Source organism: Urocitellus parryii, chromosome 4 (assembly GCF_045843805.1).
Source record: "Urocitellus parryii isolate mUroPar1 chromosome 4, mUroPar1.hap1, whole genome shotgun sequence".
In the NCBI taxonomy this organism is placed as follows: domain Eukaryota; kingdom Metazoa; phylum Chordata; class Mammalia; order Rodentia; family Sciuridae; genus Urocitellus; species Urocitellus parryii.
The window spans coordinates 100,846,758-100,861,534 of record NC_135534.1 but is presented as its reverse complement, the minus strand read 5'-3'; the positions used below and the strand labels follow the sequence as shown (position 1 = coordinate 100,861,534).

Below are 14,777 nucleotides of genomic sequence, written 5' to 3'. Positions count from 1 at the left end.
AAACAACTAACCAAGTCAGAACTGAGAGATGGAGTGATCTTACATTTTTTAAAAAACTGTTTAAAACACAAATATGTGCATGTATGTGCTTTTCAGATCTCTTTCTGAGAAGGCCAACAGTGGTTACTGGGGAATGAAGGCTTGTTTGGTGGCTTGTTTGTTCTGTTTATACATTTTCATCATAAATATAGTGATGCTGGGTCCTTCAGTAACCCATAGGCTGTGTGTACCTGGACTCAATGAAAAGAGGCAATGGCGGGTGGGAATCATTTAGACCCACTGTTCCTCCCCTTTTGATCTTCTCACAGCTTTCCTTAAGTGCTGTGATAGTGCATTGATTGAGACCAGAGATTCCAATTTTCACAAGCCACTCCACAGTGCCCAGAGAGAGCACAGGGTGACAGCATAGAGCCCCAGCATGACAAGGTAGCTTCGGAAGAGCAGTTGGTCAAAGCGGTACAGGAGCGCCAGCCACTCAACCTCCTGTTGGTCCACCTGATCCTGAGTTTGAAGGTAGTTGTTGATGGATCGAATCTGGAACCAGACTTCCTTCAGGGTTTCTGACTGGATCTGGTGTTCTTGACAGACTGGGGATTCTGCATGATAGAGAAAAATACTTGAGGTGAGCCAAGGGCTACCAAGGCCCACCGGAACTTTCTCTTGAATCTGACAGCTTCATCCTTCAAGGAAAGTTGTGGGCAAAACTAGGAAGAGAGTTGGGTGGGGTTGTGGACTGTCACCCTACTTGCTTGTTGAGGCATGGCTGTGCTGCAGGACAGAGACCATGGCAGAGCTATATTGTGAAAGTAGGGTATGTGTAGTGACCAGATCAACTCAATTGGAACTTTCGGGGCTGGGATGATTCTTTCACTTTCCTTTTTCTTTTTCTTTTAGGGTGGGGGAAGTAAATCCAAATAGAGAGCAAGTTTACATGCTAGAACTTTACTATTCTAGGGTGGATGAGTCACTGTGGGTAATTGAAAAATTAAACAAGCTAAAGCGACTTCCAGCAGAAGGTGGACTTCAGTCCCCAGAGAGGTAATATTAATGTGGTGCAGGGACTATGAAGCAGGTGCTTCAGATTCTCCACAAAGTGCAACAAAAGGCCTGGTGCTTTGCTGATGGGCACTGGTGCTGAGGGTGACCCAGAAAGATGGGAAAGGGATCTCTAGACTTCTCACAAACCTGTTACTCCAGCATCCTGGGTCCTAGGGTCCGTTCTAGACCCGTCGGTGCCAGCATCCCCTTGAAGGCACAAGAGGGGTAATTCCTGGCCACTTCTCCACTCATCATGGAGGAATCTGACCAACAGAATAGACTTTGATAAGCTGAGAACCAAGAAGGCCATGCAGACTGTGAAGAAGACCCCTGGGAGAAGGCAACAGAGCAGAGAAGTTAGTTGTAGTCTCTGAGGGTTTTCCCTCCTCCAGTTTGAAATGCATCACCAGATCTTTGGCAGGAGTAAAATAACACTGGCATCAGGTGACCCTGAGGATGCTTACCAATCAAAGAGGCGCTCCCTGAGCTCCTAGGTACCTCGTTAGACATGTTGACTCTGAAGACTGTATAGCCCACCAGCACACTGGTCTTGAACACAATCCTTGCCCGGCAGTTGGGTGGCAGGTAGAAGCTCCCCAGATCCACAAGCATTAGGAAGATGCTGGGAATCAGCAAATTCACAACATAGGCCAATGGGCATCTGCGAATCACCACCTGGCCAGGAACAAGGAATTTGTTGAATCTAAGCCCATGGACTAACATTTGACCAAATCCATAGCCAGGAATACTCACATAAGTCCCAACATGCAAAGCCTTCATATGCCATGTGAAGTCTGTGTAGTTTATCTTAGAAGTATGTTTGAGGTTATTTTGTGGTTTAGAAATGAAGGAGAAAAATCCTTTAAACTTTTACATAGCCAATATTAATATTATTGATAGTTATAAGAAGAAGAAGTTAGCATTTATTTCCCACCTGCTGTGTGCCATACACTAGACTGTTTCATATGCTTATCATAATCAATCCTCCAAACTTTAAGGGCTAGATATTTTCATCTCCATTTTACAAACTAGGAAAGTAAGGTTCAAAGAAGTCAAATTATTTGTCCAAATTCACATATCTGGTAAGAAACTGTCTTAAAATGAAAACCCTCCTTCTCTTAAGCCACTTATGCAATATTGGGTATTATTTTCAGCCTCTCTTCTTACTTGGAATATGAGCCTCTTAACACCTGAGGATCTATAAATATCTGGGCAAGAATAAAGAGAACAATAAAATGAGGAAATTGCAAGAGGGCTCAACAGACTGTTTGCAAGGTACGGGCAGGGTATAAAGAAACTACAAGGTCTGTGATCCCAGTGACTCAGGAAGCTGAGACAGGAGGATCACAAGTTTGAGGCCAGCCCCAGCAACTTGATGAAACCCTGTCTCAAAATGAGGAATAAAAGGGGCTGGGGAGGGACTGGGGCTGTGGCTCAGTGGTAGAGCACTTGCCTCTCACATGTGAGGCACTGGGTTCAATCCTCAGCACCACATAAAAATAAAATAAAGGTATTATGTTCACCTATAATATATATAAGGGACTGGAGAAGGGCTTGAGTGGTGGCTCACTGATAGAGCACTTGCCTAGCTTGTGTGAGGCACTGGGTTCAATTCTCAGCACCGCATATAAATAAATAAGTAATAAAGGTCCATCAACAACTAAAGAAATATTTTTTTAAAAGGTAGGGGGGACTGGGGAAAAAAAGAAAAAAGAAACCACAAGGAGGAGGTCCATGTAGGGCTTTCTGGGGACTGAGCTGATACAACCCTTATGCCTGAAGGGCCCAAGTGCTGGGGGTAGTGGCCAAACCTGAGGAAAGAGAAAGCTATGCAGGGCAGGAACTATAGTTTTCTCCTAGGAACACAGCAATCTAGCAGTGGTTTCACCAGAGGCAAATGAAGAGGTAAGTACCCCCTCCCTCTCCTCCCCTCCCTCCCTCCCATCTCCTGTCGCTGCTCCTGCCTACCTCCCATTGGCCCAACATGACAAGGGACCCCATCTTAGTCTCCAGAAGCACAGAGAAAGGGGAAGAAGTGGGAAGTGGGGCCCCCTGGAGCGGGGACCAGCTGAAGCTACTCAGCTCGGCCTGTGTTGTGGAAGCCAAGTGGATTTTGTAGTTTGGAATTTGAATCTCACAAAATCACTACTGTTGTTGCCATTTTGCACTGGGATTGTGATGTCTTTAAGAAACATATATTCTTATTGAAAGAGAAACCAAAGAATGGCAAGGTTGCCTCCCTCACTCCACTGTGATCTCTCATCTCATCCCATCTCTGGCTGGTGATAATCCCCCCCAAAGAACAAAATAAGACTTGTCTTAGAATGGGTGTTCAATAAATGTTTGTTGAACAAATGAACATCCTTGGCCCTTTGCTGTTGGACTTGGGCAGAAATAATGCCTAGAATCTCTTTATTTTTTGCATTTGCCAAACAATAGAATGTTTTCTATGCTTTTATTCATATGTATAATTTACTTAATCCTTACTGCCAAGTCCTTGGTAGGTAATACCCTCCATTTTATAAATTATCAAAATTAAAGCTCGATCCTCTTAAGTGATTTAAGTGGCACCTCTGGGATGTGTCCCTACATCTTCTGATGCCAATCTCTTTTCTACCACTGCATAGCTACAACTGTTGATCAGATTGGACCTCTGATCAGAGTGCAGGGCTCTTCTCCCTCATCTCCATCTCCTGCTCTGGAAAAGAATCACAAAGAAGTCTGCAAAAAGTTTTCTACCAAAAAAGGTAGAAAAGGCTAGGGATGGAGCAGAAGATGGCAGGGAACAATGTGGCTGAGGGAGTCCAGATGCTGCCCTGGTGGTGAAAGTGGGGCTCCCCTGCAGCTGGATCCAGAAGCATGTCCCAACTCAGTGGAGCTTGGCAGTCCAGAGCCATTGGCGGATTATAGTCTGGCTGTTCTCTTTCACATTAAACATAATTGGCTGCAAATATCTAAACCAGAGCAACACTCACTGCTTTGCAATAATTTGGTTAAAACACATTTCTACCAAAGTGCAGGCAACAAGAGAAACAACAACAGAATTAATTGTCATCAACCTGAACCTTTCAGCTCCGCTCCTCATGCTGTGACTGAGATGGCAAAGGCAGGGACAGGAGAAAGGGGGTCAAGTGGTGGGAGTCCATGGGGTTTTGTGTTGTAACCTAGCCTGGGCTATTGGTGCTCTGGCCTCATGAGGTAGGGGGTGGCAACCACATCTGCTGTCTCTGGAGGGTAGAGATGTGAATACCCCCTAGAGATGCTGTGGCAGAGATTACATGAAAGGGAAGAAGTCTAACAATATCACTCTAAGGAAAAGCACAAGTAGGCATGTTGGTTTAATGAAAAGAGCCTAGACGTGAAAGCCAAGGGCACAGAGTCCCATAGTGCCTCCATTGTAGCCTAGATAAGCAAGTGTAAGTGACCTTACGTGAGGGAGCCAACCTCTCTATGGCTCAATTCACTCACTCCCTCCCCACAATTTTTTTAAAAGTAGTTTAATTTTGCCTTGCCATACATCTTAGTACAATTGAGATGAGCTATTGTACTCTTTAAATAAAGTTTGTATGTAAAAAGCACAAGCGGCAATGATTCCTCTCTACCCAGAGGCTGCAGCCTCTGGGTAGAGAGGAATCATTGCCGCTTGTGCTTTTTACATACATAAATCTAAGCCAGAACCAAAGATGGGTAGTGTGGCTTCTCAAAGCCCCTGATGTCTGAGAAAGTGCTGTTTTATCAGCCCAAATGATCCCTGAGATGTCAGGGGAGAGGCATGGGAAGAGCTAAGAAGTCTGGTGCATGCAACCTAGGCAAGCACATATGATTCTGAACTTGGTTTAATGCTCTGTAGGTGCCATTTAGAAATTCTTAATAATTTTTTAATAGGGGGTTTGCATTGTCATTTCCCACTGAACCCTACAAATTAGGTAGCTGATCCTGTCAGAGGTCATTCCTCGCTGTACATCAACAGAAGCTTAAAGCAGAAGGGAAAGACCTAGGTACAAGGAGAGACAATTAGCTTTTACTATGACATAACAGAACTTCCTTGTCTTAACTAGCATGAACAGGTTGCCAGGCCCTATCATACAGTCTGGAGTTAGGACAGGTCTCTACCCTTGTCCTCTCCACATGGTTTCAGGAACCAGACTTGGGTGGTTGGGTGTTTTATTAAGTCTGTGATCAAAGAGGAATTTTGCCCAAGAATAGTTCATAACCAGATTCTATACCTGATCAAGATGATGAGCCTTGGGACTTTCTAGTTTATATTTAGATGATATTTTGGATTTAGAGTCAATGCTAGAAAGGGCTAACTTTAGGGTATATTGGGAAGGGCAATTGTATTTTGCATACGAGGCAGATGTCACTATTCTATTGGGTTGAACACGGTCCCCAAGATATCATTCCTGGGGCTGAGATTGTGGCTCAGCAGTAGAGCGCTCGCCTAGCACGGGCAGGACCCGAGTTCCATCCTCAGCACCACATAAAAATAAAGGCATTGTGTTGTTTCCATCTACACCTAAAAAATTTTTTTAAAAATTTAAAAAGATATCATTCCTTCCTGGAGCCCCAGAATGTTTCCTTATTTGGAAACAGGATCAATTGGTTGCAATTAGTTAAGATGATTGTCTTAGTACAGCATTCACCAGTTATACTGTTCAAGGCCCAGGGTTCCATGCCCAACACCCATAAGACAAGATCATACTAGGGTAGGATTGGTGTCCTCAGAAGAAAAGAAAGATGCAAAAAGAAGACCACGTAAAGATGGATGTAGAGGTTCAAAAGATACATCTACAAGCCAAGTAACACCAGTGATTGCTGGCAACCAGCAGATATTAAGTTGATTTTTTTTTTTTTTTGTGGCACTGGGGTTTGAACCCAGGGCCTTGGGTGTGCTAGGCAAACATTCTACCAACTAAGCTATAGTCTCAGCCCCAACAGCAGATATTAGGTGAGGCATAGAACAGATTCTGCCTTGGAGGGCCCAGAAGTTTGGGTCATTCTGGATTTCAGACTTCTACTCTCCAGAACAATAGAATAAATTTCTGTTGTTTAAAACCACTCAGTTTGGGGTACTTTGTTGGGGCAGCACTGTGAGACAAATAAAGGTGACTTTCCCAGTAATATACACTGTGTAGATAGCAAAGAACAGTCTGAGATGTACTGCATTACACTTAGTTGTATGTCAGCATGATGTAGGATTAGGACATGGTTTCTGGAGTCAGACTGCCTGGTTCAATCCAGGCTCCACTAGTCATCCTGAAGCTTCCCGAAAGTTACAACACTTCTCTGCATCTCAATCTATCCATTTGTAAAAGTGCATATACTAAGAGCACCCATCTGATGAATATAAACTCTTTTTTATTCTATTTTTTTGGTACTGGGAATTCAACCCAGGGGGTACTTTACCACTGAGCCACACTCCCAGCCTTTTTTATTTTTTATTTTGAGACAGGATCCAACTAGTTTAGGGCTTTGCTAAGTGGCTGAGGCTGGACTCAGGCTCTCCTGTCTCAGCCTCCTGAGCCAGTGGGATTACAGGTGTGTGCTACCATGCCTGGCACCAACTCTTAAAATGGTGCCTGACATGAAGTGCCTGTCTTCCCGTGCAGATTTTTAGGTTTATGATGGATATAAAGAACCTTTTTATTCACCATGGTGTCTTAAGTGTTTACCATTGAGGCTGGCACATGCTAACAGCTAAAAAGATGTTTGTTGAATTGTATTAGAGTCTTTTAATGATGCTACATTTAGTTACAAAAGGAGTGTGAAGTTAGCCCAAATGGGGGCCAATCTATTAAGGTCAGTTTTTCTGAGGGCTACCTTCATAGTAACCCCTGCCTCTGCCAGTATGTCCCAGGCTCTCTACAAAACTGCCCCTACCTAAAACCCAATCATTTCTAATGGACTAAAGAAGCTGGTGCCTTTAAATTCCACAGAAAGGGAAGAAAAAGCACTTTAGTTTCAGTCCGTGTTCTCCATTAGACACCCTTCAGGTGTTAGCAATATTATGCCACAATTTCATTATCCATTAAAGCCAGGTAATAATAAGTACACAAAGGTATTTGGAGCCTATTGATGTTAATGAAAGAGATCAATCTAATTCAGAATGTGTGTGTGGAGAGCTCCTTGGAGATGGAATAGGCCCCAAGGTTAGCCTCTAATTGCCTCCTTGATGGTAGACCCCACCAGTACTCAATTTTGCATGACCGTCTTTATGACATAGTTGGAATTTTGACGCCCAGACTCACGCTTCATACAGAAGCCCATTTTCCTCCTTTCTGAGACCCCTCCCAACATTCCCAGTTCAGAAAAAAATGGGAAAGTTGCTGCCATTTAAGCAAGTTCCTCGTGCCAGACTGAGAGCTTCTTGGATCTGGACTGTGGATTGGGCTATATTAATAGGAAGTCTATGATTCTCACATTACTTGAGAATTTCTAGGATTTTAAATTCTCTCTCTCTCTCTTTCTCTCTCTCTCTCTCTCTCTCTCTCTCTCTCTCTCTCTCTCTCTCTCTTTCTCTTGTGTGTGCACGTGGTGCTGAGAAGAATCTTCTATCAAGTTTACAGTATGAATTCAATGGACATCTCAACAAAATTACCCTAATCTAGAAAGGAAAATTATGATGGAAAAAGAGGTTAGGGGGTGCTAGGGTTGTGGCTCAGCAGTAAAGCACTTGCCTAGTACATGAGAGGCACTGAGTTCAATCCTCAACACCATATAAAACTAATAAATAAAATAAAGGCATTGTGTTCATCTACAACTAAAAAAAAAAAATTTAACTTTTTTCTCGAATACCCCTAATTCATTTTTGTAGGACTGCTCCAAGGGCACCCCAATTCCTGCCTGAATGAACACTTTGCTCAGTGTGAGACTATCTGTGGTTGGGCTGGTTTAGTTCCCACAGCTGTGCACCTTTTCCATCCAACATGAATTTCTAAATTGTATCCCTACCTACTCCCACTTCTACTCTCATTTCTTTAAAAAAAAAATCGCTGCCTTACAGAAATCAAATGCTTACCCTGCTGTTTCTGGGAACCAGCCCCTCCGTTCGTGTATTGGAAGAAATCTCCCCTCCCAAGGCTGCTGGATCAGGTCCCAGGCTGCACACAGATTCCTTGTAGGGAGAAGTGCCTTGCTCTGGGCCCCCTGTGGAATGAAGCCCGACTCCAAAATATCATCGGTGCCCTCTGATAAACAGTACGTGTCCCAGAGCCAGCAGCTATGATTGTACATTAGTTGGAACTAAAGGGGCATCTGGAGAATGAGATTTAGTATAAATGGCAGCAGTGTATATCAGCCTAGGGTGATAATGTATTTAGAATAGATCATTGTTTTTTCTGCCCACCCCACCTGTCCCTGATCGCCTGCTGAGCAGCCTGGGCTGAGATACCAGGTGATTAGATTAAGAAAGAGATGGCCCTTTGTGTCAGGACCTTGGCAGGCCTAACATTGGCATGGAACTACAGGCCAATGGTTGCTGAAGGACATCCAGGTGCCTTGGATGCTGGATTCATAATGGGATATATGGTACAGAGAAAGATAACTATGAATCCAGGCATGGTACACATGGCAAGAATGGAAGGCATGGAGGCAAGAGAGGTTGAGAGAGACAGAAAACTGATAGATGTGGAGCCTAAGTTAAGTCGTAACCAGAGCTGCAGAATCACTCCTGAGTCTGGCTGATATGATCCGTGACTACTCAGGATTCTTTCCCCACTCTGTTTCTGAGGAGCAGGTGGAAGCCAGTTCTGCTATATACCCACCTTAGCCTCCATGGCAAAGAACCAGGGAAAAGGTTCAAGGGCAGGAAATCAAATGCCTGCCTGCCTCCAGCCTGCCTCTGTGGCCGTGAATGGAGCAAAGGAACTGAACCACAGTTTCGAGATCCAGAGAAGACCTCAGCCACACACGGTGAAGCAAACTTTTACCATCTCTGTTCAGCACATTCGAAATGGTGGTAGTTTGTAGGAAAACTTCAGCTGCTGCTGAGAAAACAAATTAATATTTAAGGTGAAGGATGACACGTAAGTATAAGCAGTCACTTTGTGAAGAGAAGGGGGGGGGGGGACGCCTGCGCCTGTGCATATGTGTACTCGTGCTCAGGTTACCTGCCCCATCTCTTGCCTATTTGTCTCCTCCGTGCAGTGTAGGTAATGGTGTGTGCAGCTTTCTCCGGAGCACTTGGTAGGTGACTATGTTCCACCTTGTACGTGCTACTCCCTCACATTTCCTTTAATGTTCTCCATTATTTGGGCTGCATTAATAATGTTTGCAGGCTGATATCTTTAAAATTAATGAGGTGTTTACTCTTAGCCAAGAAGCTCATTGAAATTAAAAAAAAAAAAGAGGAAGAAGGCTTCTTTTTTCCCCTCCCTTTCTCTCTCTTTCACACACACACACACACACACACACACACACACACACACACACAAAGTGGACAAGCAGACCACAGCACAAGCTTTGCTAAAAAACAAGCAAAATTCTAGGCAAGAACCCAAGCCCCACCCCACTGCTAAGAAGTATAGGAAGGCATGATTGTAATCAGCTGCTAGCCAGTGTTATACATTAGTTAGGTTCAAACTCCAATGGTATCTTAGAGGCCCTGGTTTAACTAGTTTTGCCAGAAAGCTGCAGGAAACACCTTTTAACCAAACAAGGACTACCTGTGCCCTCAATTAGAGCCTATTTTACCACCACCACCCTTAGCAAATCCATCATAACCATAGTTCCTAGTGTAGTCTAAATGTTCCTTTCTATTCCAAAGCTGCATTTCTAGGAGAATTCATCTCATGGCAGTCCTGACTTGCCAGTTAGTCTCTATTTTTCTATTGGATCCATTTCTTGGCATGAAGGCCCCTAGCCCCAAACCACTCCTACTAACCAACTTTGTGCAGAAAAACAGAGCACACTGTAGCATATTAACACTGAATCTGCTGGTTATGTGAACCGGCTGCTGACCATATGTCAGGATGGTTTGCCAGGAAAACCAGAGAAGAGAGAAGGGCTACCACTGGGACACAAAGCAGTAGGTTTCATTGTCTTGTACCCATCACTCCCTAATCCCCCACAGACAGAATAAAGGAGCCAAGAGCAGTCTCAGGGATACATCAGAGGAATGTGGGTCCTTTGGGGCAGTTGTTCCCTCTGATCCAGAAGCCACCAGTGGTTTCTGTGGGTCCTGCAGGTGACCACTGGATAATTCCTTCAGATATTCAAGTTAATAATATGATCATTTTATGCATCTGCATCTGGAATGAATGAATAATTTACTCAGTTAAAAACAGGACAATAAGATTGATGAGACAGTCTTCCCAATTTGTTGTAGTGACAGGGTAGGGGGTTTTGTTGTTGTTTTCAGTAGCAATTAGAAGTGATAATGTTAATATGTGCTGAAAGGTTTGAGGACTCCTGCTGTAGTTGTTGATTCAGGCCTCTGATGCCTGAATATCATTCTTTCTACATTCCCTTATGGAATCTCTACAGCAGGAGCCCAGGATCTCTCCCTGGACCTCTGCCCCCTGTCATAGCAAAATGCAGGTAGATGTTCGGAGCCATCTGAACCAACTGCTCCTGGGTGATAATGAATGAGAATGTGCAGTGGGAGTAAAGATTCCTCAGCCCAGTAGAAAAGGCCAAGGACTGCAGAGAAGTGAGCAACAGGGGCAGGAAGGAGAAGAACCTACGTTAAATTGAATCTGTGCAAAATCTCCAATGTTGCTCTGCAGGATGCTGTATGTTGAGGACACAGAAAGAAGTTCCCACTCACTGTCATTCAAAAATGGTTTTTTGTCATGCTTAATGTCTTCTCTGTTCCTCAGGAAGCCCAGGTCTACATCTTCCACTGAAAAGAACAGAAACAATTGACTTCCCAGGAGACAAAGAGGTGCCAACATCAACCCACTTTTCCACTCCCAATTCAAATCTTTTCTTTTCTCCTGCCACAACATGCAAAGTCTAATTGGTCTTATTTGAATTAGGAGGTAGAAGTGGGGAATAAAATCTTTCTAGTCATTAAAAAAAAAACTATGAATTTAGGGTTTGGAGTCAACTCTCTACAAAATGGTGGAGCTTGTCCTGCAATTTCTATAACATTCTCAGTGGTGGTAGAGTTCTAATGTAATCACAATTTAAAGGCAGCAGTGGACTCTAACACTGTATCTGATCTGACGTATAGCAGGAACCACATAACTATAGGAAGAGATTTAGATTCTTTAAGTAGACAATTATATTATATGCAAGAATGACATAAGACATGAAATTATAGTTTCACCTATGTATTCCAACCCAGCATAGTTGGATTTTCCAACTAATGGACTATTTCTCTCATGGTTTACCTGTGTGCAGAATGCTATTGAAGGTTAAGCTGCAATTCTGGATGTCAAAAGGAAAAGCATATGTCTGTAAACTGCAAGCAGAGACCACCTGGATGGGCTTAAAGTTCTTAATGCTCCCAGATGAGGTCACGTAAACATAGGGAATGTCAGGGGATCTTTCAATGTCCACACTATATAAAACACAAGAGAGAACTTGTTACAGAGAGGGCATTAGTCATTTCAAAACATACATAGAACTGATTAAAGGATGGTAATGACCATGAGACGTAGGACTAGCCTAGCACTACAGAGACAGAATTCCATTTCCTATGAGATGATTTACTGAGGCAAAAATGGGCTTAGCAGTTGTAGTCTCATAAGTTAACTCATTTCCTAGTGTCATGGACCTGGACATGAAAAGTAATCTGAAAGCCAGGTGTAGTGGCGCACACCTATAATCCAGGCTCAGGAGGCTGAGACAGGAGGACTGCGAATTCAAAGAAGCCTTGGCACCTTAGTGAGGCCCTAAGCAACTCAGTGAGACCCTGTCTCTGTATAAAATATAAAAGGGGCTAGGGATGTGGCTCAGTGGCAAATTACCCCTGAGTTCAACCCCTGGTTCCCAAAACAACAATAACAAAAAGTAACCTGAAGTACCAGCAATCAATTATTATCTTAAATGTCAAATCATGGCATTTCAAATTCCCAACAATATGCCTCCCTTCTGCTTAAAAAATAAAAAATAGCAACAAAGACTGAAAGTAAGCAGCCACTGGCATGAATAGTGTAAGCAGTCTAAAACCCCCATAAGTATAACCCTGCACACTTACAACTCATTAATGATGATATCAGGGGCCCAGATGGCACTGAGAGGTAGAGAGATCTCTCTAATCTCATCAAACATGCTGGAGTTCCAGGATAAAAACTCATCATCCCAAACCTGTTAGGAGTAGTCAAAAAGGGAACTTATCAAAGTGGGACAAGATCCACCCCACTAAAGAAATGACGAGAAATTTGAATTAATGATCCAATTTATCAGCCCCTTGGTACTCTCTGTTAGGGAAAAGGACTTAAGAAATCATGGCCATTCAAGAAACCATGGCCATTCATCTTGCAGGGATTCTAATAATTTATGTCTGCTGCAGATCTAAGGAAGTATAAATGCAAAGATAATATCTATTCCTTAGAATAATTACATTTTGAAGCAGATGCAGATCAGGAATCCAGCATGCATAGAAGGAAACAATCATTTACCTCACGGTACCATACACTTGTCTTTAATTTTTGATTCTGTATATCCTGCAAAGCAAAAAAGAAATGCACACCAAACCTTAGGACGTCAATAAGCCAAAGGCACATTCAACAATATGACAATTCAGGTAAATAAAATCCAATCTAACCAAATAATGCTGATTTTAAGAACATTACCTAGAGTCTTCAATACTTGGTAGTCTCTGTTCCTATTTATTATGTACACCTGTCGCTTTGAGCTTACTAAATTATCGATGACAAAATTACACTTTGACTGCACTTGACATCTTGAATGATTTGCTAATCTCTTTTCCACTCTAATTAGTTACTCTTTCATTAATCAAACTAAAAAATGATATAAAGTCTAAGTCAATTCCTAGCTAAAAAGATGAGACCAAGCTTTTATTTGTAATCAAGATATTATTCATAATCTTTCAGTGAGTGTTATCTCAACTGCTGCTGGAAACCATTTCTGTTAACTTACCTTGTGTTTAAATTTCTCTGCTTATAAAAAAACTGAATGGGCTTAATATAAGTGAGGTATGTTTTACATGATATATAATAGGTGTGATTTCCTATATCTGCTGTGATTCGGTGGTTTTTGTTAAAGATCTCCTAAAACAGCAAACAACAAAACAAAACAACAACAGCAACAACTCTCTTACCAATTTGTTTTGTAGTTAATCTAGTAAAGAACATTCCCAAACTAGGATGTTCCTAGGGATTAAAAGAAAAGAAATATCTCACTTCATATACAAATATTAGCTCAAAAGGGATCGTGCCTGGCTATTAAGAGGTAAGACAATGCAACTCTAAGGCGAAACCAGAGTTGAATCTTAATGAGTTTGAAGTGGGCAATGTTTTCTTAGATATAACAACCAAAGCACAGAAATAAAATTAAAAAAAAACAAATGGGGTTTCATCAAAATTAAAAACTTTTGTGCTTTGAAGGACACCATCAGGAAATGAAATGCTAACTCACAGAATGGGAGAAAATATTTACAAGTCATATATCTGTAATGGGCTTGTACACAGATTATATAAAGAATTTCTACAACTCAACAACAAAAAATGAAGAACCCTATTTAACAATTGGCAAGGGACTTAAATAGACATATTTCCAAAGTGGATACGTGGGTTGCCAATAAACACATGAATAGATGCCTAAAATCACTGCTATCAGCCAAATTGTGTGCCCGCAGCCCCATTTAAAAAACACTTTTACTCCAGCAGCTTGAAAGGCTGAGACAGGAGGATTTCAAGTTCAAAACCAGCCTCTGCAAAAGTGAGGCGCTAAACAACTCAGAATGACCCTGTCTCTAAATAAAATACAAAATAGGGTTGAGGATGTGGCTCAGTGGTTTTGAGTGCCCCTGAGTTCAATCCCTGGTACCAAAAAAAAGTTGTTTTTCTCAGGTATTTGTCACTGCAATGGATAACTGACTAACAATAAAGAATACATAAAACAACCATGAGAAAAATCAAAAGAATGACAGGATTATGTCATTGCTTATCAGTTAACCCAACTTTGAATGTAAATGGATTAGATTCCAAGTTAAGGGCTGGGGATGTGGCTCAAGCGGTAGCGCGCTCGCCTGGCATGCGTGCGTCCCGGGTTCGATCCTCAGCACCACATACCAACAAAGATGTTGTGTCCGCCGAGAACTAAAAAAAATAAATAATAAAAACTCTCTCTCTCTCTCTCTCTCCTCTCTCACTCTCTCTTAAAAAAAAAAAAACAAATAGATTCCAAGTTAAAATATCTAGATCAACTAAATAGATTAAGGAAAAAAATTTTAAAAACTGCACCCAACATCATGCTGCCTACAAGAAACTCACTTTACCAGTGAAGACACACATGGACTAAAAGTGAAGAGAAGGAAAAAGCTATACCATGCAGATGGAAACCAAAAGTGAGCAGGTGAGCAGGAGTAGTTATATAGGATAAAATAGATGTTGAAGTCAAAATTTATAAAAAGAGATAAAGAAGGCCATTATATAATGATAGAAGGATCAATTCAACAAAAGGAAAATAAAGACCACATATATATGATATACATACATCCAGTACTAGAGCATCGAATTATATAAATCAAATACTATTAGACCTAAAAGAAGAGATAGACAAATCCAGTAATAGCTGGGGACTTCAACACCCTATCTTTATCAAAGGAC

General features: G+C 42.0%; 1 protein-coding gene across 1 annotated transcript in view; it reads right to left on the bottom strand.

The window, feature by feature from the left end:
• Positions 1-360: 360 nt before the first annotated feature.
• Htr3b (5-hydroxytryptamine receptor 3B) overlaps positions 361-14,777 on the bottom strand; it is a 33,472-nt gene continuing 19,055 nt past the window's right edge. The window contains exons 3-9 of the mRNA XM_026392601.2: positions 12,606-12,650; positions 12,182-12,291; positions 11,373-11,542; positions 10,722-10,879; positions 1,503-1,713; positions 1,186-1,368; positions 361-596 (exon numbers count right to left, since the gene is read on the bottom strand). Of these exons, the coding sequence (XP_026248386.2) occupies positions 361-596; positions 1,186-1,368; positions 1,503-1,713; positions 10,722-10,879; positions 11,373-11,542; positions 12,182-12,291; positions 12,606-12,650 (1,113 nt within the window). The remainder of the gene's footprint in view (positions 597-1,185; positions 1,369-1,502; positions 1,714-10,721; positions 10,880-11,372; positions 11,543-12,181; positions 12,292-12,605; positions 12,651-14,777) is intronic.